This window comes from Ascaphus truei, chromosome 4 (assembly GCF_040206685.1).
Source record: "Ascaphus truei isolate aAscTru1 chromosome 4, aAscTru1.hap1, whole genome shotgun sequence".
Classification (NCBI taxonomy): Eukaryota; Metazoa; Chordata; class Amphibia; order Anura; family Ascaphidae; genus Ascaphus; species Ascaphus truei.
The window spans coordinates 226197831-226224674 of NC_134486.1; the positions used below are offsets into that span (position 1 = coordinate 226197831).

Genomic DNA, 26844 nt, shown 5'->3' on the forward strand with positions numbered 1-26844 from the left:
GATTTATGAAGGCTAGATCTTGCCAAACTAACCTTATTTGTTTCTTTGAGGAGGTAAGTAGGAATCTAGACCAGGGTAATGCTGTTGATGTGGTCTACTTAGATTTTGCAAAGGCTTTTGATACGGTTTCACACAAGAGGTTGGTGTACAAAATAAAGAAAGTTGGACTCAGTAATAATATATGCACCTGGATTGAAAACTGGTTAAAGGACAGACAACAGAGGGTTGTCATAAATGGAACTTTTTCAGGTTGGGCTAAAGTCGTGAGTGGAGTACCTCAGGGATCGGTACTGGGACCCCTGCTTTTTAACTTGTTTATTTATGACATTGAGGTTGGGATCGAGAGCAAAGTCTCCATCTTTGCTGATGATACTAAATTGTGTAAGGTAATAGAATCAGAGCAGGATGTAATTTCTCTTCAGAAGGACTTGGAGAGACTGGAAACGTGGGCAGGTAAATGGCAGATGAGGTTTAAGTCAGATAAATGTAAGGTAAGCATTTGGGATACAAGAATAAAAAGGCGACTTACAAATTAAATGGAGATATATTGGGGGAATCCTTGATGGAGAAGGATTTAGGAGTGCTTGTAGACAGCAGGCTTAGCAATAGTGCCCAATGTCATGCAGTAGCTGCAAAGGCAAACAAGATCTTATCTTGCATCAAACGGGCAATGGATGGAAGGGAAGTAAACATAATTATGCCCCTTTACCTAGCATTAGTAAGACCACGCCTTGAATATGGAGTACAATTTTGGGCACCAATCCTAAGAAAAGACATTATGGAACTAGAGAGAGTGCAGAGAAGAGCCACCAAATTAATAAAGGGAATGGACATTCTAACTTATGAGGAGAGGCTAGCTAAATTAGATTTATTTACATTAGAAAAGAGGCGTCTAAGAGGGGATATGATAACTATATACAAATATATTCAGGGACAATACAAGGAGCTTTCAAAAGAACTATTCATCCCACGGGCAGTACAAAGGACTCAGGGCCATCCCTTAAGGTTGGAGGAAAGGAAATTTCACCAGCAACAAAGGAAAGGGTTCTTTACAGTAAGGGCAGTTAAAATGTGGAATTCATTACCCATGGAGACTGTGATGGCAGATACAATAGATTTGTTCAAAAAAAGGTTGGACATCTTTTTAGATGGGAAAGGTATATAGGGATATACCAAATAAGTATACATGGGAAGGATGTTGATCCAGGGATTAATCCGATTGCCAATTCTTGGAGTCAGGAAGGAATTAATTTTTTCCCGTAATGGGGTTTTTTGTTTGCCTTCCTCTGGATCAATAAGTATAGATATAGGATAAAGTATCTGTTGTCTAAATTTAGCATAGGTTGAACTTGATGGACGGAAGTCTTTTTTCAACCTGATCTACTATGTAACTATGTAACCTTTTGTATAGGGGAGTAAAAACAGATGATCGCTACATTATTTGCTTTGGTGAATTCTGCTTTAATGTAGCTAGTGCTGCTTATGAAATCTTGGCTTTAATGTCCAGTACCTTTCAGCATCAACACCCACAGTTTACTGATTCAGTTGTTACGCTTTTGTGTAAGTGAACACTGATTTTTTTTTACCTTTTTTTTACATAATTCAAGCTAAAACGTGCCATCTTTTGCTCCAGGGCCCCCCTCTCACCCCTCTGGTTCCTAAGGCCTGGGACATGGTCAGCGCTTATGCGCTGAGCCGTGCTGCTGCTCGGCACTGAGCCCCTGCAGCCGCAATGAGAGCGGTTTTAGCAGGGGCTCACGCACGCGTCCGCACGCTTGGTGTCTGGCGGCGTTTTGAAATTTCCCCGCTTGCCGGAGCGCAGGGCCGGTCATGTGAGCGGTTCGCCCAATGAGGGCGAACCAGCTCCGTGACGTCACTGGCCCGCCCCCTGATGGCGCGCTGTGTAAGGCCAGGGAAAGCACCGCTTTCCCTGAGCCTCAGCACGTTTTAAAGGCACTATGTCCCAGGAATAAGATACGTGCCAGTTTAGTTGCCAGTGCTTTCCTCCCCTTTTGGGAAATCATGCATGTCCACACAGATACCCAGCAAGCTCTCAGAAACCCCCTGGGTTTCTCAGAGCTTGCTGAGTATCTGTGTGTTTGTTAACTTTGTCCAGCTTTTCTTAGCTGTTTTGGAGGTTAGTGGCTCCTCCCACCCAGGGTTTAAAGCTCGCCCCTCCCCACTGTCCAAGTATGCAGGTTTTCTTTTCATGCAGCTGGTTGCGACAGGTTCAATGCCAGGACCATCCTTCCTCTATTTATAGAGGTAAATAAGGATTTTAATCAGTTAGTGTTAGGACCTGCGATATTATGGTCATGCATTGAAAGTGGCTCGCAGGCTTATACGCTTTGGCCAGAGGGTTAACTAAATGACCCTTTTTTCAAGAGATATATAGGCATTTCACTGTGTATTTTTGTCACATTGGATGTTGCTCTGGGCTTCTTTGTTTCTTGTTTTATACAAATCATGTATGTCCCATAGTCCAGGGGTGCTCAACTCCAGTCTTCGACTGAGCAACTGACTGAGCCACCTGTGCTGGAGCTTAAGATATCATTAAACCTGTGCTGTGGAGGGGTCTTGAGCACTGGAGTTGAGCATCCCTGCCATAGTCCAATAGGAAGTTGTTATCTGGGGTTCCTATTGGACATACGTTTAAATGTCCATGAAATATCACCTGGAACAAGGGGGTCCCCGCAGGTAAAAAATTGCACGCTTCAGCTCCAGAGGAACCCCACCCCGGTTTGAATTATGAATAAAGAAATTTACATTTTGGGGAATTGCTGCTCTAAGACTTTTGGTTCTAAATCACATTGAAACATTGATAGAGATGATTGACAAAAGGTGTTTATAAGATAAGGGGGAGTGTTTAACAGGTGTTTTTTTTTAAGAGGACATATCCCTTTCAAATTATACTTTTTTGTCAAAATAGAATAATTTCTGATTTTACCGTAGTATCACATTAGTAAGCTGTTAAAGAATTATTTTATAACGTGTTTTAAATGTAACTTTGTGATGAGCTCTCAAATTGGACCCTTTTAGGACATCTCCACTTGATTCGGGATCTTTCATTAACATTAAGATCAGAAAAATGTAGAGCATGCAGAAGATGCGTGCACTCCAGTTTAAATTGAAAACTTCTTAATTACTTATACAATATCCGACACCTTCACTTATTCTGTCTCTGTGAAACTGTAAAATGTCTTAAATAATACCCCTAATAGACAGAGAAAATGTCATGCCCATTGCGTTTTGGAAGTCCACTCTTTTTATATTGCTCATTTAGAATAGATGCTTAGATATAGGCACTAATTTGGACTGTATAAAACAGCATTCCTGTATATTTAATGACATTTCTGTAATGTGTTTTAGAGGCTTACATTTGAAAAGATTCTAAACATACGTTACTAATACAAATGGTGTTTTTGTCTGAATGTTTTCAACCTGTGGCAAATCCAGTGTGTATTTGTACAAGAGCTGCTAATTCATTTTTGGTAAGGTAATAAAATGCAGCAGGGCTAAAACAAGTCTGGCAGCTTTGTATATATTGAAGGCTTTAACAAAGTAATATTGTTTTGTTTTGATCACTTCAACTATGTTTAAGGTCAGACAAACCCAAACTATGATGGGAAATAACCAAACATGCTATTATTATTATTGTGCACTTTCGTTGCAATTGTGTTATAGTGACTAGTTCAAGGGTCTAGTAGCCGTATTGGTGCTGGAGAAATGTAGGTTCATTGTAGGTTGTGATAACTTTTTCAGAACCTACATTAAGTTCTACATAGATTAAATTATAGTGTACACAGCTTTTAAAACTATATATGTTTCTTCTTCAAGTGAACTGTATAATGACGCACTCTAATGCAGATTCCTAGAAGCTATCACAACCCACAAGAGAAAAGGGTCCCAGTTGACATGCATTCTATAGAAATAGCATTGATGTAAGTAGCTTGTGTATCGTTTGCAGAGGTTGATGTATTCACTTTTCCCCTACAGGTTTTATTCCGCAGCATGGCCCACCACCACCAATTCCTCCTCCTGCTATTACCTCAGCTCTTCCAACAGGTAATACGAGTTACACACAGTTTATAAGAAAGGTGCACCTAACAGAATATGCTATAGAAACTGTGGTCTGAAAGTAGGGAGCTATTGTTCTGGAGTGTGTGTGTGTGTGTGTGTGTGTGTGTGTGTGTGTGTGTGTGTGTGTGTGTGTACAAATGTGTATATGTGTGTGAATATACATATATACAGGGCTCGACAAATGCACTCGCCAAGCCACAGGCGCCTGCATTTTGGCCGCTTTCGAGTGCTTACATGCGGTGATCTCTCTCTTCTCCCCTGCAAATTTTAATCTTTCCCCTGCAGGCCTTGAAAAAATGGCTGCAGCGTGTCAAATGACGCCGCATTGCCATGGCAAAGGGACGCTACGTGACATCGTGACACCATGGCGTCCCTGGCAACAATTTTTTCAGGACCTGCAGGGGAAAGAGTACAATTTGCAGGGGAGAAGATGGAGATTGCTGCACCAAGCCGCCGGACGTCCCGCAGCCGGGTGAAGGAGTTTTTTTGGAGGGGGCGAGTGACTTTGGGGGGGGGGGGGCAAGTGGGGTTCCCCCTAGTTTGTCAAGCCGTGTGTGTGTATATATGTATATATCTGTGTGTTATATACAGTGTGTGTGTGTGTGTGTGTGTGTGTGTGTGTGTGTGTGTGTGTGTGTGTGTGTGTGTGTGTGTGTGTGTGTGTGTGTATACATACATACATACAATAAAGAATATCACGTGTGAGCACTGTGAGCACATTCACATGTCTTAGACAGGTCTGTAACACTGTGTGCTCATTTGCATGTTATTTACCAGAATCCCCTGCTGCAGTGGGAGCACTGCATGCTAGGTGATAGTGGTTCAAAGGCAGGGTTGCAGACCTGTTCTAAGACATGTGAATGTGCTCACAAGTGATATTCTTTATTGGCTTTATGCTAACGGTGACGTTTTTTGTCACTTTTTTTTCCACCCACCATAACTTAAAATGTGTAAATGTGTTTTGTGTGCTTATCTGTTTACATACATTTTTTTTTACTGTGCACAGACTGTCCCTCAGGGCCCTCCATTTTCAGTGAGCGGCCATTTTGTTGGTGTTTATTGAGAGAGCGCTCCATTTAGTGTTGGTGTCTGCAGGGTTAAATTACTGTTGGGTCAATTGCAAATCACCATAGCGTACTTGGTTTTAATAAAGAAAATACTTTAGATAAGCCTCTTATCAACATGTATCCTTTGCCAGCTCAGTTGCTGGATCAAATATGTGTTATTATTCAAGTGCTTGATTTGATTTGTTTTTCAGACATTTTGGCAAATAGAGACTCAGTGTTTTAATTATTTATCCAAAATAAATTTAATTGTCAAAGTACTAAAAATGCATATAGTCTTTCAATAAAACTTCACCTAATTTATGTTTACATTATCAAACCAACGTGAACGTAACCATTTCTCCAATTATTTTTAATGTATTCTGTAAGTATTAGAAACTGTTAGTGTATAATATCTCTAAAATTGGGAGTTCACAGATCATGTCAGTATTTCTCAGCCAGGGAGCCATGTCATTTGCCACAGATTAACCTGAGCGATTCTTTTTATTGTGTTGATAACAGTTCAAAACGGATTATACTTAAAATACTATTAAAAACCCAAATGTTAAATAAGTAAATGACTTTATTTACATTTAATTACGTAAAATGTGCAGTCTCACCTGGCAGTATTGTTAATGGAGTTGTAACGTAGTTAAAAAAAAAAACAGTTAATTCATTCTTTATCATTTCGAAATTTTTAGTTTTTTCAAATATCACAACGGCAAGAACTTTTAAGGATCTCCTTACATTTTTGCATATACCGGTATATATATATATATATATATATATATATATATATATATATATATATATATATATATATATATATATATATATATAATGCTAAAAAATAAACCTTCACATTGAATTTTGTAGAAAAATGGAAGCTAAAGGTAAAAATAAAAATATGTGAACATACACTTATATGGAAAAAAATTGAACATTACCTTTTTAAGCTGCGATTTATATATTTATTTGTTTTGTTTTTTTTTTCAATAAAGGGCCATGGAATTGATGCTTGTAATTGTACGGGATAATTACAAAAGCATATTGAACATTAACATATTCTGAGCAGTTAAAATATAGTCTCGTTGATGTTTTTGCAGCTTTAGTGCACCCACGACTGTCCATCCCTCCGGAGGCCATGAAAGAGGTCTCGTATGGCAGCCTTATTTTACCTGTTGGCTCAGTTGTAACTACTCAAGCTACCCCAGCAGTGTCTACGCCATCTGTTTTTAACCCTCCTTCAAGTAGTCAAGGGGAGCAAGAAGAAAAAAGATCACAGCTAGTAGACCACCAAATGTTAATCGCTGAAAGGATGTCAGCAAATGGTAAGAATTAAATTCATAAACAGAGTAAGCTTAGGTTAACTGGAGAATAAAAACAGAGTAGTTTTAGAAAAGTAAATGCAGACACACAGGGCCGGTACGAGAGTATTTGGCGCTCTAGGCGAACCTTCAGTTTGCCCCCCGCCTCCCTGCACACAATTAACTTTAAGATTTTTTTTTATATATCTAACTGAAATATTAAAATGTTATACCCAATAGGTTTCTTGTAACATTAATATACACTCCCCCCTCTCTCCCAGTCATTCTCTTTCTCCATCAGTCTCTTCCTGTACCTCTTTCCTCCCCTCCCCCTTCTTTCTCCCATCCAACCTCCCACTGCCCAGCCCCCTAGCAAGTGCCCTGCTCTGGGAGATCGAGGAAGTCCCACACCCAGTTACACTGCACCAAGCAAACTGCCAGCTGCCGCCCGCCAAATTCTGCCACTTAATTGGCCTTATGGTTCAACCGGCCCTGCAGACATTATTGTCCCTTTAATGCAAAATAACTCATTAAATAACCCATGTACCATCAATTTAACAGTAGTTTTCTATAGCACCAATGTTTGTTTATTTATACAACGTTTTACCAGGAAATAATGCATTGCGTTACCTCTCATTTTCAAGTATGTCTTTGGCACAGAGTCAACTGTTAACCTTTGTACCTAGGCAGCCCCCACTTTAAGTGTAAAGTGCATTGTATATACCATTGTCACTTATATTGTGTCACTATTCACATTCACCGCATTAGCGCTGATTTCACTGCTCTTCCTCTTTACAGAGTCATGATGACAATACATGGTTGCATTAAATGAACAGAGGTTTATACATTTAATTTACAGACATTTCATGGACAGTTAGAAATAATTTGGGATTATGGGCGTTTGTAACAGTTACAGACAAGGTTAAATTGTTAGGATAGACCTGCAATGTGTTGTGTTAACATGCCAGTGGTTGTTAACGGGAGTGGTAACATCTGCTACATCTGTATAATTTATTATGAAATACTTGTTGAAAGTTAAATTTGGATCTTTGTAAACAATGTGAATTTAAAATTGTGAGTTGTTTTTAATTCCCATATATTCTATTTGTCTACTGCAGGGGTGAGCAAACTTTTTATGCCGAGCCCCCCTTTTCATCTATGAAATTTCTCGGGCCCCCCCTGCCTGATGTAATCAAAATCACATGACGTCAGTGCACGTGAGCTGGTTCAGCCAATGAGAGCGAACCAGGTTTGTGACGCGTCCGCCACGTGTCTACAATCTCCTGCAGCCAAGTTACCAAATCGCTTGGGCTACAGGCGTGTGCGCAGGCAGTTTACTAGTATTGGATCACTTTTAATTTTACTGTTTGCTGGCATCTGGTAATATGTTTTTTTTCTGGTGCACAAAGACAACCCATTTGAGGAGGCATTCATACACCTCTTTGCTACATCCCTTCCCTCTCCCGCCCCCCTTTTTTTACCCTCCCCTTTTTCCTTCTCCCATTTGCTTTCCCCAGTGTCATCCACTCCTACTACCAGTTTTATGTAGTATTTATTTATTCCCGTTTTAAATATTGCCCAGGTATAAGGGACCCCCATAACAAAACTAAGGGGGGTAATGATGAATCTCCCCTGCTGATCAATACTCCGAAGTGACCCCCCTGACCCAAAGAAGAACCCTCAGCCCCCAAAACTCATACTCCCAAACCCCTCAATTCTGCCATCTCTGCCTGACCTTCATCCCTCCGTTTAGCCATTGTGTCTCTCCCTCCCCCCAGTGTCTCTCTCACCTTCCCCCCCAGTGTCTCTCTCACCTTCCCCCCAGTGTCTCTATCTCTCACTTTCCCCCCAGTCTCTCTCTCCCACTCCCCCCAATATGTCTCCCACCTCTCCATGTCTCTCTCCCCCTCCCCTCAATATGACACACACACTTACTTTCACTATTAGGACAGCTCCAGTCCCCTATGTCGGCTGAAAACTGGTATAGGATGAGGGGCAGTCTGTGTGCATGAAACGCCCCGCCCTCGCTGCAGGCAGAAATCACACAGAACAGCAGCACGGAGCTTCTGGCAGCCCGTGCACAGCTCTGCCCGCCCCCAGGCTTCCCCGCACGCAGCCCGCGCCCCCCCCTAAATAATCTTGCGCCCCACCCAGTTTGCGCACCCCTGGTCTACTGTATGTTACGTTCAATGCGCCGTGAAGCAGACCACTCCATGTTAGCTGAGATTTTTACCCTTATACATTTGAATAGTGTTGAACCAGGGGGTGATGTACATAAATCTAGTTTTTTCATTGAGGTGGAAGAACAATAAATAGAAACTTTCAAACATTCATCACAGATTTAAAATAATGCTGGACCTTTTTTTACTTCAGTGTTTTTATAGATGCAATTCTGCCCAACTAACACCATGTTTTACAGGGTGGGAACGTTGGGTTTTTAGGGGGTCCTCAGGAGCAGGAACGTGTTATTTCCAGCTCTGTGACTATTCCTCTCCCCGCCAGTTCCCGAGGTACTTGCCTGTGACGTTACTGGGTTTAACTCTTCCTCCAGGGGAAACAAAATAGCTGCTAAATCTCAGACCGTTAGGAAGACACCACATCATTGGTTACGGCTTCCTATTGGACAACCATTTAAATCCCCTTTAAAAACCAGGAAGAAATGCTAGCAAATTCTGTCAAAACGAGATACACTCACAAAAAAGAAGTTAGTAGCGTGGGGAATTTCTACTCTAGTCATATGTAACCTCAAGTGAAACTTGTCTGGGGTTTTTTTTGTTTGTTTTTTTTTGGGGTCGTGCCTTTCCATTTTATGTCTGTTTTGATTGATTTTTATTGATGTTGCTCCACCTGTCTCATTACAAAAGTCTCATGTATTTTTTCTTTTCTTTTTTCTCTTTCAGCTACTCAGAGTACAGTAGCGAGCAGCACTGGAATCTTGGGAGTTCATCCACCGCCACCCGTAACTACACATATGCCTCTTTTAAGCATCCCTGGTCGAATGGCGGGCATGCCTTTCTTGGATGTCCGTCATGGATTAATGCCACAACCGACTGCGGCAAGATTTGCTATGTTACAACAAGGCATACCTCCTCCGCCCCCACCACGAAACATGCCTCCTCCAGCTCTGATTGATCCCACTGTCCATCCACTGCCTTTCCCTCCAGGGGATATTTTTTCTCTTCCTGAAAGGTCTTTTGCAACTCAAGGTCGATCGAATGCTGATAACATTCATGTTCAAGATCAAAGACTTTCCCTCCCAAGTGGTAGCATTCAACAAGAAGGTGACCAGGATTACCGTTTCCCCCCTATAGAAAAACGTGAGAATCTTAGTAAACCTTCTACAGAAGAAAATGAAAGTGACAAAATGGTAATTGTAGATAGCCCAGAAAAACAAGGAGTGACTTTTGCACATGAACTTAATGTTCAAGCTGGGCATATGGGAGATGATCATGAACCACAGGACATGGCTGTTGTAGATCCTTGCGAGGGTCAAGAGAATACCATTTCAGATTCTGGTGCAGGTCATTCAAATCCTCCTGTAGAGTCACACAAAGGTGAAAGGAATCCTGAAGCAGATTCGCTGGAAAGCCTAGAGGGGCCTGGTTTTCATGGATACGATGATAAGGGAAAGCATTCTTCAGATGCTCATGATAGTCAAGTAAGACCACCAGTAGATGCAAGACATCGTTTTGGAGGTCCTCCAATAGATGTATTGCAACCTTTTGGAAGGCCCCCAGTTGAAGTTAGACCGTTTTTTGGTAGACCACCATTAGAAGGAAGGGATAACTATGGTAGACCACCTATAGAGGCACGTGATCATTTTGGGAGGCCACCTAAGGAGGGCAGGGAGCACTATGGACGGCCAATGTTAGAGGGCAGGAATTCTTTTGGAAGGCCGCCTGTGGAGGGCAGAGAACATTTTGGAAGACAATCTGCAGATATGAGGGATAATCTTGGAAGACCACCTGTGGATGGCCCTGCTAGAAGGGAGCAATTTAATTTTCCCTCAGATAAGCCTTGGGGACATCGGGGAGATTATGATGAAAGGCAGCATAATGCTTTTACTGGCTTTGGAGGGCAAAAGGGCTTTCATGATGAGCGAGTTCGCCATGGAAATTACAGACACGATTCTAGAAATGTTCCAAGCTGGAACAGAGGGTTTGAACAGGATTCGCACAGGGATTTTGATGACCGCCGTCGTCCCTGGGAAAGACAGAGGGATAGGGATGATCGAGATTTTGATTTCCGTAGAGAAGTCAATGGCAACCGTTTTGGAAGAGAGAGGCAGCAGAACAGCTGGGTTCCTCCTAAGCCACAAATTTTCGAATATTTCCCAGAGGCCACCACCACCACCACTCACCAGAAAGATGACAATGTGCCTCAGGTTAATGGTGAAAATCCAGAGACTGACAGTCCGCAACAAACTGTTAAAAAATCAAGTGATCCTGAACTTTGTGATCCACAAGAATCTTCAGACAAGACGAGCGAAGAGGAAGTTGTCAAGGAAGCTGAAATAGAAAGTCAACCAGTGGTTGAAAGCACAGAAACTGAGGGGACATAATCATCACTCAGTAGGTAAAGATACCTTTTGTAAAGTTGTCATCTCTGTAATAGATATATGGCTGACTGGACCTTACTAGTTTGCTTATTGTCAGCCAAACTTAAGTTAATCTGATGTTACTGTTCACCTTTCACGTAAATAATTAAATAACTGTACAACTGACTTGTATAGGCTTAATCTGAACATGGTAGGTAGAGAATTTTTTTTTTATTTCTAAATTAGAAATCACAAACATTGCCCCAGTTGCTTTTAATCTCAAAACGACACATCAAGCAAAGAGACTTCCTATGGAAGAAAGTAACTTTTTTTTTTTAATGCTACCAGTGGGTTGGATGTTGGAACTGAGCATTTCAGGCTGCTGGTCAATTTTTAACGTGTAGACAAAGCTGTGATTTATCTTATGTTCCTGAAAATTGGCGCAAAAAAAAACCTAGCTCTGGCAATCTTTGCGGATCACAGCACTAAAATTTAAAAAAAAAAAAAAAAGAGAGAGAGAGAGAGGAAAAAAAATATTAATCTTGTAAAATCGACCTCCCAATCCCTGTAATATCTAAAGTAAGTGTCTGTGATTTGTTCTTCATACTGCAGTGAGTAAAGAAAAAAAAAACATGAAAAAGTATGTTTCAATGTTGGGTGCATTTTGTTTTTAGATCCTAATAAAACATTTGTTTGATAACAGTGTTCCAGGTATTGTATTATTTTTTTTACTTGTAATCTCATTAAAAAGTGAGTTTTACTTCAGCATGTTTATTGAAGTGGCAAGTTATCGTAATCGTTCACGTGATGCTAATGCAACATAGAAATTATTATATTGCCCATCATGCAGTCACATTGACACAAATGGCGTAGATTAATGTATATGTCTACAAACGTTTTAGCTTTGTCAGGATAAACAATCATATTCACTGTGTCAGAACTGTTATGCGTACTACTGTATATTGAAGATAGTCCACAAAATGTTTCACTTTCCCCCTTTATATGTGTTGCTATAAAGTTGAACAACGAAGCCTAAATTCACTGGCTTCCGATCACTTACATGAGTTTAAAATAGCAGCATTATAGCACAATTACAATTTTGATTTTCATGCTCTTTTATTTTCCAGGAGGGGAGGGAAAGTGTGCGCTGTTCCAAAAAACTTTGATATCCCAACTATATATGTGTGTGCGTTTTTCTTCTGCTGCTCGATCCTCTTTTGTGATCAGCTGGGCCAACTATAGCATACACAAAACACAAAAATAGAGCGCAAAAAAGGAAAACACGATCAGTTTCAATAGATTAAAATTTATGTAGAAATTAAAAAAGTTAGAAACTTGCATATAAATAAAGTTGTCATATAGATTTCTCCATCCCACAAAACCGAGTACAGGCACAGCCAGATAGGGTCCTAAGATGAACAGGTTCCACAGTCCCAGACAGAGTCCTTGATGGAAAAAAGGAGAAAACCTAAACCGGTACCAGTGTACGAGTATCACAGCTGGCGGGTGGGGGAATGTCAAGCGTACGGCGTCTGATGTAGATACAGGCTAATGACCTAAACCTCAATGCGTTTCGCGTCAAATGACGCTTCATCAGGAGGTTGTTGAAGTGTAATTTGACACGAAACGCGTTGAGGTTTAGGTTATTACCCTGTATCTATGTCAGACGCCGTGACGACGGACGCTTGACATTCCCCCACCCATGAGGACGCCAGCTGTGATACTCGTACACTGGTACCGGTTTAGGTTTTCTCCTTTTTTCCATCAAGGACTCTGCCTGGGACTGTGGATCCTTGTTCATCTCAGGACCCTATCCGGCTGTGCCTGTAGTCGGTTGTCTGGGATGGAGTAATCTATATGACCCCTTTTTTATATCTAAGTTTCTAAGTTGTTTAATTTTTACGTTAATTTTAATCTATTGAAACTGATTGTGTTTTCCATTTTTGCGCTCTATTTTTGTGGTTTTTGTCTTTTATTTTCAGTATCTATACCAGGGGTTGCACAAACTGGGGGGCGAGTGCGAGATTTTCTGGGGGGTGGGGGCGGGTGTAGCAGTAACAGAGGCCCCACATTCCCTGAAGGCATTTCAATTAAATGCTGGAGAGTGCGCGAGGCCTCTGCAACTTTACTTACCTTAACTTTCCATGGCAACGTGACGTCACATTGCCCCGTGCCATCATTTGATGCCGAGCACGGGGGAAGGGGGGGTGCAGGGAGTGGGAGCCGGGAGAAGAGTTTGCGCATCCCAGATCTATATCACAAAAGCAAGTTCCTCTACCCCATCCTCCCTCCCCCTTTAGTGCTCAACAACTCTGGCCTGGAACCCACAAAAGCTGTCGGCGTGCCTGCTGTGAGTCTTACTGATTTGGAATTAGTCTCATTGATGTTTAGCATCGGACGTATAAACTTCAGTGAAATCTCACTGATACAAATCACTATGTTTCCATTAATATGCCAAATCCCACTGATTCCAGTGCTTTGTGTTTGATACCTCTGGCACTGGCATCTCTGCTCAGCTAAAGTGACTTAATGAACATATGTATTTCCCTTTTAATAATTTTAGGGTCTCACTTTAAATATAAAACAATAAAAAAAAACAAATAGGATAATTTGAGATTGCAAAACTAAGGGTGCCTAGCCATTACTTTGGCTGCAAAGTGTCAGTAGGAATATGGAATATGAAAGAAAAGTTAACAGACGTTGTTTCTTTAACTCATGACTCAAACAATTATACAAAGCATTGTGCGTTGTCAGTAGATGCCTGCAGCGGTGTTTCAAAGGTATACGACTGAAACGAGTTTGGACGTTTTAGGGCAGTGGTTCCCAACTCCAGTCCTCAAGTACTCCCAACAGGTCAGGTTTTAAGGGTATCCTTACTTCAGCACAGGTGGCTCAGTCATTTTGATTGAGCCACCTGTGCTGAAGCAGGGATACCCTTAAAACCTGACCTGTTGGGGGTTCTTGAGGACTGGAGTTGGGAACCCCTGTTTTAGGGAATAAATTATGTAACAAATATATATTGTTATTATATTTATTTATTTATTTTTACAATGGATAACCATTGAGTTTCTACTTGGAGTTAATGTATGTTGAGGGTTTGAAATTCAATGGACTAAGATTAGTAGCTTGCGATCATCCCTTAATTAGAGTTGCTACCCATGACATTTACACTACGCATTATCCTATGAAATCTAGATTGCCCAAATGTTTCAGTGGTATAGTTACATTTAAGGCATCTAACAAATTGAGCAACTTGGGACCAGTCCTACAAATTAAATTGCAGACGTGTTATACTAAACTGGCCTTTGAACTGGAATGTTTCTGGGAGTTAAACGGGAGAGTAACAGAATCTAACAATAAATGTGGAGTATGTACAGTACTGTATATACTTTGTCTACGACTCTGAAGATCATTCTCATTGAAACAGCGGTGCAAATTGGTACAGGAAAAACCTACCACCATGAACTTACAATCACATAGTGTAGTAAGTTATCGGTGCAAGAAAGATAGTTTCAGAAGTTCTAAACATATGTATTGAAATAACTACAGATACAGGCAGTGCTCGGTTATCCGACACAATGTGTTACTCAAAATGGCATTGGATAGCGAAACACGTTTTCCCATAGGAACACTGTTTAAATTAAAGGTTCCGTTCCTGAAGGCATTTTTAACACTAAAATACACCAAATATTTTATGCAGGCAATAATATATGCAGCACACACATAAAGTATATAGTGTATATACTGTATTATATATATAATATAACATAATAAATAATATATTATATAGTATAATATTATATACTATAATATTATATATATACCCTCTTACGACGCTTTGCAACGTTGTTTATGTGTGTGTATATATAGATACACATTCACAACTTTGCAAAGCATTGTAAGAGCGTTGGATAAGCCGCTTTGGCGTTGTTAAAATGAACATAGGTATGCATTGCACAGCATTGGATAAGCCATTCGTTGTAAAACGAGGACTGCCTGTATTTACATTATAGTAAGAAATATCATTCAGAAAGCCGTACCATACTTGAATGTTGTTGTTTCTTACTTGAGAAAATATTCAAGTTTTAATTAAATGTGCTGCCCATCCCCCCCCCCCCCCCCCCCAATTACATTTTGAATACAAGCTCAATGTGGTCCAATTTGAAGCAAATTGTCAACCCTGTATCTTTTTTCATAGCTGTTTTTGATTGTATTTAGATTTTTACGTATTAAAAGTAGTAGTGTTCACATGGTAACACTTGCTGCTTGTTTTACCTTCTCTGCTGCATGCAGGACAGAGGTGTCTCTCATGCAGGTTAAAAAAGGTCTTATCAGAAAAGCTGCCTATCTTAATTTTCATCAATAATACAGTGTCACGAAGTGAGACGGGCTAAGGAGCAACCATTTTAATTTAGGTTTTGGGCTCATTTATATCAATCAAATAGTTCATTAAAAAAAAAAATCAGTGAGCAGGGACAAAACGAGTGAGATGAAAAAGTAAACATGCAGGGGGAACTGCATCTTTAATATGTTGTGTCTGGGAAGGGGGGGGGGGGCACAAGACAGAGTGCCACAGCTTCTAGGGAGAGATCAGATGCTGGTGACACTGACACCAATGGAAGAGGAGTGGTCTCCTCGTGGTAATCTTCTGTTTAGATCGCTTTCAGTGCTGAATGTGATCTTCCTCAGCAAATGAGCAAAAGCCCCCCTCCCCCCCTACGTGGCGGATCTCATGACGTAGTCTAGCTACATCACGGGGCACCAAAAGGGTTAAAGAGGCAGTGCAAGGTTGTCACGGGAGACCAGGCAATTTACACCTTCTTAACCGGGATCATTCACTGAGCAAAACAAGGTAATGAAATAAATGGAAGTTTATTTGCACAAATTCGCTTACACCCAATGGAACACAAAATACAGACAAAAAGACACACTGACTGGGGGTCTGGGGTAAAAAAAAAATAGACCTTTTTTTAGGTGCAGGGAACTCTAAATAAGAGTTTTACCCTGACCGGGACTTAGCCTGGAATCTCCTGTTTCCCAAATCCACGTGAAGTCCCACATGCTACCGCTCCCTTCTCTTCTGAGAGTTTGGACTTTCCACGAGCTACCACCGATCCTCTGGAACCGAAATCGGCATAAAATCTCAGCCGCGTTGGCTACGTTCGATTTTGGGAACTTGGACGCAAAAGTTGGGACTTAGAATCTGGCAGGCAGGTTTTTCTGGCTTGAAATCGAAGCCCCGTTGCTCTGCTATTCGCGCAAGAGCAACTTTGAAAAGCCTGCGCTCTTTCTACCGGAGAACTCGAATCTCTTTGGCTCACAGGTTCTTTATAGTATTCAGAGTTTCATTCATGAAACTCAGTAGCCAATCAGAGCCAAGCTGGTATGAAAATCCAGGGCAGCGGGAAATATGAAATTGTCATGGGACATGCGCAAGTTTGCCACCTTTTGTCCCTGGCTATCTCAATGCCACACGCTGGGTCAAGCTTCACTAGGTCTGGCAGAGCTAATGTCAGCCCGGATGACTGCCATTGTTCCCCGGACCTTGGTACTTAAGCCCTTCCCTGCTGCCCAAATGCTTTTTACACCTTTGGCATCTCTGACTACTTTGAACTCCAAAGCCCAGCAGACTTACTGGCGCCTATGGGTTAGCCCTGGCAGTCTGTTTGGGCATCGGTTCCGAAAGTTCCAAGCACATTACTTTATAATACATTTAATAAAGCATGGTTCTAATACATTCCTAAGTCTCTGGGTAGGGGGAATAAAATTAAAAATATGTACTTTTATTCCTATCAGCCTTATTCTCCTTACACTATCTTCTGGGACTTAGTCTGGACTCTGAGAGTCCCCACACAAGCTTATATATGGTTGGGGCACACACAAACCCAATACAGGATCTGGGTCACCTGGACACTAGCTGGGTTACCCCCTTTAACCTAGGGATCCCCTCAGCTACATGCACACTTGTTTATTCCTGTGCCCCATTCACCTTTCTGGGCTATGCTGAAGCAGGGTACCCTAGTAGTGAGAGAAAAACCGACTGAAGAGCTCAAAGGTAAACACCTAATGGCGTCTGCCAGTAATGACAATGGGAGATAAGGAGACTCGGGGAGAGATTGTAGAGAGTATAACTGCTGTAGTAGACAATTGTATCCATGTCACATAATGCAGAAAGACAGGATCAGCCTGGAGTAGCACTTTACTCATGATACAGCCATCCTCTGTAGGTCCGTAGCTCTCACTCTCTCTCTCCTGGTGTCAGTGTGTGCGCACACGGATTACATCACTCCCAGGCGCTGGCCCGATCCGGAACATCAGAGAAAATAGAAATGATCGATGCCGCTGCCTCTCAAAAACCAGGGACTCGCCAGGTAAAAATAAAACTGAAGTTTATTCTGACATTAAAAATGAACACTCAGGACAAACAAAAATAGAGCAACCTCCTCCCACGCGATTCGGGCATGCACTGCCCTTTACTCCTTGAGAAAGGGCAGTGCATGCCCGAATGGCGTGGGAGGAGGTTGCTCTATTTTTGTTTGTCCTGAGTGTTCATTTTTAATGGCAGAATAAACTTCAGTTTTATTTTTACCTGGCGAGTCCCTGGTTTTTGAGAGGCAGCGGCATCGATCATTTCTATTTTCTTTTACCCTAGTAGTGAGTGGTGCTTGCAATATTGCCGGGGCAATGTGCCTACATGTAGGGTAGTTGGGAGAGGGGAACCGATAACTCTGGAGCCCAACTACCTAGGCACATTCTGACAACAATTCCTCTGCAAACTCCCTCTTGAAACTCATCCGCTAGCCATCCCTGCTCGCTGACATGCCCGGAAAGGTAAAAACACAAAAAAAACTTTTAATACGCAAAGTACAGTTGGAACATACAATGTTACTGGGCTCAAAAGCCAACTCTCTTGAACCCTTATACATGGATCAGGAGTAACCAAAAACAGGCTTAACCTTTATTTGAGAGCCTGGTTACCCTCTACCATCACAAACGTACTCAATTTTTTTCTTGAATTATCCAATAAAATATAAACACAGAACGGGAGGGGGGAAAACAGTCCTGATCGTCGCCATAATCCATATCGCCTCTGTTCCATTGAAACACTGAACCCCAGACAGAGATGCTCCCTGGGGACCTCGCAACCCCTCAGATTTCATAGCCACCAATAAGTTGGTCTGAGAGGCTGCGAAGACCTGCGGGTGGGTCTGATGGCATTTCAGTGTTCCCGATGGAATGGGAAATGGAACCATTACCAGGACAATCGGGATCTCTACAGAAGTTTAGGTTTGATTTTGCTTCTTTTTTTTTTTTTTACTTCAGTGTTTATATTATTTCATTAGATAACTTGTGTGTTTTTTTTTTTCAAATTAAGTAGGACGAACTACCTCTTTAATATGTGGTAGCAACTCCTGCTTTGTAAATAAACCCCTAAATCTGGAGGACCTTCTGTTTTTAGATTTTGTTGTACAGGGGTGAAATTTGTGGAAGCATTGCCATAACCAACACATGCTGGAAATTCCTTCTATGGCTAACTACTCCTTCAGTTCTCCATAACAATTTCTCATTATAGAAGAATTCCCTTTCTGTGGCTTCTATTGTTCCTGAAGTTGCAGTTGCAATCCTCACATAGAGAACATCTCTTCACTGCACTGCAGGGGACATCAAACACATGCATTGATTATTCAACTGCTTATTTCAGAGGTATCAAATAGTTGTACACAGAATTACAGAGAACTCGGCACACTTGAAATTATAAATAGACAATAATTTGTGTTATATAATGCTTTTTCATTTAAAAGTACGTACTGTACAACTATATTGAAGACGCATCCATGCCACACCAACTGTGGGGTTAAAAACCAACTGTGGGGTTAAATTCTTTAACAGCAACAAACAACAGCAAATAGCGCACAGCCAGGGAGCCTGTTACTGGATTCCCTTCCATGGCTGGCACGCCACTACTACTGATCATTGGAGACTGTGGGAGTGGGTAAGAGACTTTATTTGTGACTGCAATAGTTGAGTACTTTGATGCTGGTATTATTCAAGTGACTCACAGGTCAATCTATTTAAATACCCACTCCATAGATCTCATGATGGAGTTTTATAAATGAAGATATTAGTCCAAGTTTGGATGAAGTTTCACTGGGGTGGAGCACCCTATTTTTCTCCTTGTTCCTGCATATGGGGTTAAATTCTTTGTCTGACTTCAGTATGACAGCTGTCAGAGGTTTACCACTTACATGTGTGTTAAAGGAGGCCGTTTTCCATAACATTTTGAAACAATTTATCAGTGTAATTGGCTTTCTTTAGAAAGACTCAGTTTTACCTTATTCCTCTTAAAATATACTTTATTGGTCAATCAGATCAGCTACTTATTTTTATCTGTTTGATTTATTGATGGCTTCATAAATATTAAACAAGCAATGGACAAAACAACCTCTAGTTTCGAGGGCTGTCGAACAGAGGTAGAGGTTTCAACTTTGTCCTCTCGTAAACTCGTAATATCCATTATTTTTGAAGCATGACTGCTATATATATATATATATACATACTCTCTCTCACACACACACACACACACACCCCCCTCAACAAATGCACTCGCCCACACGCACGTGGCGAGTGCATTTTGCCAGCTGTCAAGTGGTTCGCGTCTCCCGGCATTTTCCTGCAACTTCAGTGTCTCCCCCTACATCTCCCTTGAAAATGGCCTTGTCGACACCGCGTTGCCATGACAACGACATGCTACCTGACGTCAAGCCCAACACAGTGGCAGAGCGGGCACCTGACTGCAGGGGCTAGGCTCCCCTCTCCCCCAGCATGGTTGAGGGTGGTCAGGGAATTCCCACACGGTGGGCAGCTGTGGTGCCAGTGGGGAGCTGCTGAGGTACGGTGAACAGACATCACAGAACCGGTGCCGGTTTGGGCGGGTAGGAGGAGATTAGAGGAGGATGCCAGCCACGCTCAGCTGATCATAGAACAGCTGTAGTTGGGAGGAGAGCCGGGCTGTCTACAGCATCTGGGCAGCAAGTGGTGCTGCAGAGCTCTCCATCGCTGCTCCTCACTAGATCTTCCTCTGTGTCTTTGTGTTGGTAAGTGTGTGTCTGGTGGTAAGTGTGTGTGGGTCTAGAGGGAGAGAGAATGGGGGAGAAGGAGAGGGAGGAGTGAGGATGGGGGAAAGAGGATGGGGAAGGGAGAGAGGATGGATGGGTGGAGAGGATGGGGAGGGAGAGAGAGAGGATGGGTAAGGGGGGAGAGAGGATGGGTAGGGGGGAGAGATGGGTAGGGGGGTGAGAGGATGGGTAGGGGGAGAGAGGATGGGGAGGGAGGGGAGGGAGAGAGGATGGGTAGGGGGGAGAGGATGGGGAGGGGGGGAGAGAGGATGGGGAGGGGGGGAGAGAGGATGGGGAGGGGGGAGAGAGGATGGGGAGGGGGGGAGAGAGGATGGGGAGGGGGGGAGAGAAGATGGGGAGGGGGGGAGAGAGGATGGGGAGGGGGGAGAGAGGATGGCGAGAGAGAGAGGATGGGGGAGAGAGAGAGAGGATGGGGAGGGAAGGGAGAGAGGATGGGTAGGGGGGGTGAGAGGATGGGTAGGAGGGGTGAGAGGATGGGTAGGGGGGGAGAGAGGATGCGTAGGGGGGAGAGGATGGGTAGGGGGGGAGAGAGGATGGGTAGGGGGGAGCGAGAGAGGATGGGCAGGGGGGAGCGAGAAGAAGGGTAGGGGGGAGCGAGAATGGGTAGGGGGGGGGAGAGAGGATGGGTAGGGGGGGGAGAGAGGATGGGTAGGGGGGAGAGGATGGGTAGGGGGGAGAGAGGATGGGGAGGGAGGGAGAGAGGATGGGTAGGGAGGGGGGAGAGGATGGGTAGGGGAAGAGGGATGAGGGAAGGGGAAGAGAGAGGATGGGGAGGGGTGGGAGAGGATGGGGAGGGGTGGGAGAGGATGGGGAGGGGTGGGAGAGGATGGGGAGGGGAAAGGGAGGATGGAGGAGAGGGGGGGGGAAGAGATGGAGGGGAGGGGTGGGAGAGGCTGGGGAGGGGAAAGGGAGGATGGAGGAGAGGGGGGGAAGAGAGGATGGGGAGGGATGGGAGAGGATGGGGAGGGGAAAGGGAGGATGGGGGAGAGGGAGGAGAGAGAGGATGGGGGAAGATCGGGGAGGAAAGAGGGTTGTGGAGGGGGAGAGAGGATGGGGGAAGATCGGGCAGGAAAGAGGATGGTGGAGGGGGGAGAGAGGATGGGTAGGGGGAGAGAGGATGGCAGGGGGAGAGGATGGGTAGGGGGAGAGAGAGGATGGTAAGGGGAGAGAGGATGGGTAAGGGAAGAGAGGATGGTAGGGGGAGAGAGGATTCGGAGGGGCGAGAGGAGGGAGAGAGGATGGGTAAGGGGGGAGAAAGGATGAGGAGGGGGAGAGAAGATGGATGATAGGGAGGGTAGAGAGGATGGGGAGAGGATTGGGGATAGGGAGGAGAGAGAGGATGTGTAGGGGGAGAGAGGATGTGTAGGAGGAGAGAGGATGGGTAGGGGGAGAGAGGATGGGTAGGGGGAGAGAGGATGGGTAGGGGAAGAGAGGATGGGTAGGGAGAGAGGATGGGTAGGAGGAGAGAGAGAGGATGGGTAGGAGGCGAGAGAGGTTGGGTAGGGGGGAGAGAGATAGAGGAAGGGTAGGGGGGAGAGAGGATGGGTAGGGGTGAGAGAGAGGATGGGTAGGGGGAGAGAGGATGGTTAGGAGGGAGGGAGAGAGGATGGGTAGGGGGAGGGAGAGAGGATGGATAGGGGGGAGAGAGGATGGGTAGCAGGGGAGAGAGGATGTTTAGCGGGGGGACAAAGAGGATGTTTAGCGGGGGGACAGAGAGAGAGGATGGGTAGGGGGAGAGAGGATGGGTAGGGGGTAAGAGATAGGATGGGTAGGGGGGAGAGAGAGGATGGGTAGGGGGGGAGAGAGAGGATGGGTAGGGGGAGAGAGGATGGGTAGGGGGGAGAGAAAGGATGGATTGGGGGGAGAGAGGATGGATTGGGGGGAGAGAGGATGGGTAGGGGGGAGGGAGAGAGGATGGGTAGAGGGAGGGAGAGAGGATGGGTAGGGGGGAGAGAGGATGGATAGGGGGAGAGAGAAAGAGGATGTTTAGCGGGGGGAGAGAGAGAGGATGGGTAGCGGGGGAGAGATAGAGGATGTGTAGGGGGAGAGAGAGGATGGGTAGGGGGAGAGAGGGTGGTGGAGGGGAAAGAGGATGGTGGAAGGGAGAGAGAGGATGGGAGAAGGGAGAGAGGATGGGAGAAGGGATAGAGAAGATGAGGGAAGGGAGAGAGAGGATGGGGGAAGGGAGAGAGAGGATGGGGGAAGGGAGAGAGAGGATGGGGGAAGGGAGAGAGGATGGGGGTTGGGGGAAGTGAGAGAGAGGATGGGTAGGGGGGAGATGGAGGATGGGTAGGGGGAGAGGGGATGGGTAGGGGGGAGAGATGATGGGTAGGGGGGAGAGGATGGGTAGGGGGGAGAGAGGATGGGTAGGGGGGAGAGAGGATGGGGAGAGGGGATGGGTAGGGGGAGAGGGGATGGGTAGGGGGAGAGAGGATGGGTAGGGGGAGAGAGGATGGGTAAGGGGAGAGAGGATGGGTAGGGGGCAAAGAGAGCAGATGGGTAGGGGGGGAGAGGGGATGGGTAGGGGGGAGAGGGGATGGGTAGGGGGGAGAGGGGATGGGTAGGGGGGAGAGGGGATGGGTAGGGGGGGAGGGGATGGGTAGGGGGAGAGGGGATGGGTAGGGGGGAGAGGGGATGGGTAGGGGGAGAGCGGATGGGTAGGGGGCAGAGAGAGCGGATGGGTAGTCGGCAGAGAGAGCGGATAGGTAGGGGGCAGAGAGAGGATGGGTAGGGGGAGAGAGGATGGGTAGGGGGAGAGAGGATTGGTAGGGGGGAGAGAGAGGATGGGTATGGAGGAGAGAGGATGAGTAGGGGGGAGAGAGGATGGGTAGGGGGAGAGAGAGAGAGGAAGGGTAGGGGGAGAGAGAGGAAGGGTAGGGGGAGAGAGGAATGGTAGGGGGAGAGAGAGGATGGGTAGGGGGAGAGAGGATGGGTAGGGAGGAGAGAGAGGATGGGTAGGGGGAGAGAGGATGGGTAGGGGGAGAGAGGAAGGGTAGGGGGAGAGAGGAAGGGTAGAGGGAGAGAGAGAGGATGGGTAGGGGGAGAGAGAGGATGGGTAGGGGGAGAGAGAGAGGATGGGTAGGGGAGAGGTGATGGGTAGGGGAGAGAGAGAGGATGTGTAGTGGGGGAGAGAGAGAGAGGATGTGTAGCGGAGGGGAGAGAGAGAGGATGGATAGGGGGAGAGAGGATGGGTAGGGGGGAGGGAGAGGATGGATAGGGGGAGAGAGGATAGGTAGGGGGGAGGGAGAGGATGGATAGGGGGAGAGCGGATTGGTAGGGGGCAGAGAGAGCGGATAGGTAGGGGGCAGAGAGAGGATGGGTAGGGGGGAGAGAGAGGATGGGTAGGGGGGAGAGGGGATTGGTAGGGGGGAGAGAGAGGATGGGTATGGAGGAGAGAGGATGGGTAGGGGGGAGAGAGGATGGGTAGGGAGAGAGAGAGAGAGAGAGAGAGAGAGAGGAAGGGTAGGGGGAGAGAGGAAGGGTAGGGGGAGAGAGGAATGGTAGGGGGAGAGAGAGAGGATGGGTAGGGGGAGAGAGAGAGGATGGGTAGGGGGAGAGAGAGAGGATGGGTAGGGGGAGAGAGAGAGGATGGGTAGGGAGGAGAGAGAGGATGGGTAGGGGGAGAGAGGATGGGTAGGGGGAGAGAGAGGAAGGGTAGGGGGAGAGAGGAAAGGGTAGAGGGAGAGAGAGAGGATGGGTAGGGGGAGAGAGAGGATGGGTAGGGGGAGAGAGAGAGAGGATGGGTAGGGGAGAGGTGATGGGTAGGGGAGAGAGAGAAGATGTGTAGTGGGGGAGAGAGAGAGAGAGGATGTGTAGCGGATGGGTAGGGGGAGAGAGGATGGGAAGGGGGAGGGAGAGGATGGGTAGGGGGAGGGAGAGGATGGGTAGGGGAGAGAGAGGATGGGTAGGGGAGAGAGAGAGAGGATGGGTAGCGGGGGGGAGAGAGAGAGGATGTGTAGCGGGGGGAGAGAGGATGGGTAGGGCGGAGAGAGAGGATGGGTAGGGGGGATAAAGAGAGGATCGGTAGGGGGAGAGAGGATCGGTAGGGGGAGAGAGGATGGGTATGGTGGAGGGGAGAGAGAGAATGGGGACTGGAGAGAGGATGGGTAGGGGAGGGAGGATGGTGGAGGGGAAAGAGAGGATGGTGGAAGGGAGAGAGAGGATGGGGGACTGGAGAGAGAGGATGGGTAGGGGGGAGAGAGGATGGTGGAGGGGAAAGAGAGAGGATGGTGGAAGGGAGAAAGAGGATGGGGGACGGGAAAGAGAGAGGATGGGGGAAGGGAAAGAGAGAGGATGGGGGAAGGGAAAGAGAGGATGGGGAAGGGAGAGAGAGAGAGGATGGGGGAAGGGAGAGAGAGAGAGGATGGGGGAAGGGAGAGAGAGAAGATGGAGAAGGGAGAGAGGATGGGGGAAGGGAGAGAGAAGATGGAGAAGGGAGAGAGGATGGGGGAAGGGAGAGAGAGAGAGGATTGGGAAGGGATAGAGGGACAGGATGAGGGAAGGGAGAGAGACAGGATGAGGTGGGGAGAGGATGGGGGAGGGGAGAGGGAGGAGATGCAGAATTGTAGACTTGTGCCACTACAGATGTGGCAGATTGTTTTGGGAAAAGAATGGTACAGAGAGACGCAGAATTTTTCTTATTAGTAATTTATTCCATTTTTTTAAAATTGGGGGCGGGACCAGGGGGCGAGTAGCTTTTTGTGTAATTTGTCAAGCCCTGTATATATATGTGTAATATATATGTCAAATAATAAGTTCACATGTCTGACAGGTTTGCAACCCTACCTTTCACCATTATCACCTAGCATGAAATGACATGCAAATGAGCACACCGTGTCACCTTTTGCCTGAAACACATTTTTACATGGAACCCTTAAAAGCTAATGCTCGCTGTGAACACAGCTTTTAAGCACAACATGGGATTATATGCTAAGACAGAGAAACCACTCACAAACATGTTTCGACCTTTATGGGTCTCATCAGTGTGAGGTTGGTTGTACTGGCTTTGCAATTTTCAAGGCTGTAGGATATATATATATATATATATATATATATATATATATATATATATATATATATATATATATCATCCCAACTGTCTGCTATTTAGATTACACTGTTTGTCTGAAATTACTTGACCAAAAACGCACTTGCCCTGTAGCATTTCAAAGGTTTGAAGAATATATTGCTATTATATCAACTAAAAAAATGTGAATCAATTCCTTACTTGCATAATAAAATACTGAATTGGGAAAATATATGGATACAATTTATTTCACAAGACCATTTATTTATTTGTCTTTGAATAGTAAGTCGGCAGTGAAGTATGTTTTGTAACAGTAAACTTGCCAATGTTAATTATTATTAAGCGCTATGTACATTAATGGCGCTATATAAATAAAGACATACAATACAATACAATTATTATTTATTTATTTAAACGGTTCACTAGACTTGTATACAAAAATAGACTTGTATACATAAATCTTTATCCTAAAACATCAACGTTTCAGTGTAATAATTACACCTTCATCTCCAATTTATAAGTGCTCCAAATACTGAAACACCCACCAAAGCCCTAACTCTTGGGGGTTATCGTGACATCATAACCCTGACCTCCCACTGCCCAGTGAAGATTAAAAAAAAGTGGCTACATCTCAAGGAGTATCCTATATACCATCAGCTCTATGGTGCACTGTAATACCTACCTAATCGCTATAACATCACAACAAAATAGCGCTCTCTCTCGCTCTCTCTCTCTATATATATATATATATTTTTTTTTAGTTATGGCGGGTAACAAAGGCGACAAAAAACTTCCACCGTTAGCATATAGCCAATAAAGAATATCACTTGTGAGCATTCACATGTCTTAGACAGGTCTGCAAACCCTGCCTTTCACCATTATCACCTAGCATACAGCAAGGGATTCTGGGAATGACCTGTAAATGAGCACACGTCACCTTTTGCCTGAAATTCATTTTTACATGGAACCCTTATAAGCAAATGCTCTGCTGTTTACACAGCTTTTAAGAACAGCATGGGATTAGATGCAAAGCCAGTCAAACCACTCACAGACAGCTGTTTTGACCTTGTGGGTCTCATCAGTGTGAGATTGGTTGTACTAATATATATATATATATATATATATATATATAGTTAGCGCAGTGGATCACACACGATTGGCCAATATGCAACTACCTCTTGACAATGTAGTTAACAGTGCATGTTAAACAATAAGTGCACAAAATATGCTAAATACATACTATTGCATAAATAAATAGTCGTCATTAGGGCATATTGAACAAATATAAAGAGCAGTGGTACTAAAGTTCAAATATGGCTTAAAAAAGTATTTGCATGGCAAAAAAATATATATTTCTATAACGTTGCTTGTACTATATATACCAAAGCCAGCATTGGCGGTATGTGGAATAAGCTGGTACTGAAGTTACAGATGGATTATCAGTCTCAAAACAAAAAAAGTATACGCTCCTGATAAAGGAAAAGGTCACAGACCGCACATCCAAAATAACATCCTATTAGCATATAGAAGGGCAACTACTATAAAATGCTATGCTGCTCCCTTCCGAATCCAGGTAGGTTCTCAGGCATTGTCACGCATGGAATATCGTGTGCTAGGCTGAACCCCCAATGACAGTAGGTCCAGTCACGCAACACATGAAATGTAACATAAGGGATGCTATGCTGGACCCCCAACAACGTGTATGTCCTGCCAC

At 44.6% G+C, this 26844-nt stretch overlaps 1 protein-coding gene across 8 annotated transcripts in view; it reads left to right on the forward strand.

The window, feature by feature from the left end:
• Positions 1–26844, forward strand: part of SCAF8 (SR-related CTD associated factor 8) — a 256444-nt gene that overhangs the window by 108631 nt on the left and 120969 nt on the right. For 5 of the 8 annotated variants that reach the window (XR_012801048.1, XR_012801049.1, XM_075596939.1 and 2 more), the window contains exons 19-21: positions 3997–4065; positions 6230–6454; positions 9331–11005. Coding sequence is in view for 6 of the 8 variants with exons in the window: in XM_075596939.1 (XP_075453054.1) it covers positions 3997–4065; positions 6230–6454; positions 9331–10991 (1955 nt within the window). In the remaining 2 variants the exon portion in view is untranslated. Of the gene's footprint in view, positions 1–3996; positions 4066–6229; positions 6455–9330; positions 11671–26844 lie in introns of those variants that run through there. The other 3 variants (XM_075596938.1, XM_075596942.1, XM_075596943.1) reach the window with 2 other exon arrangements.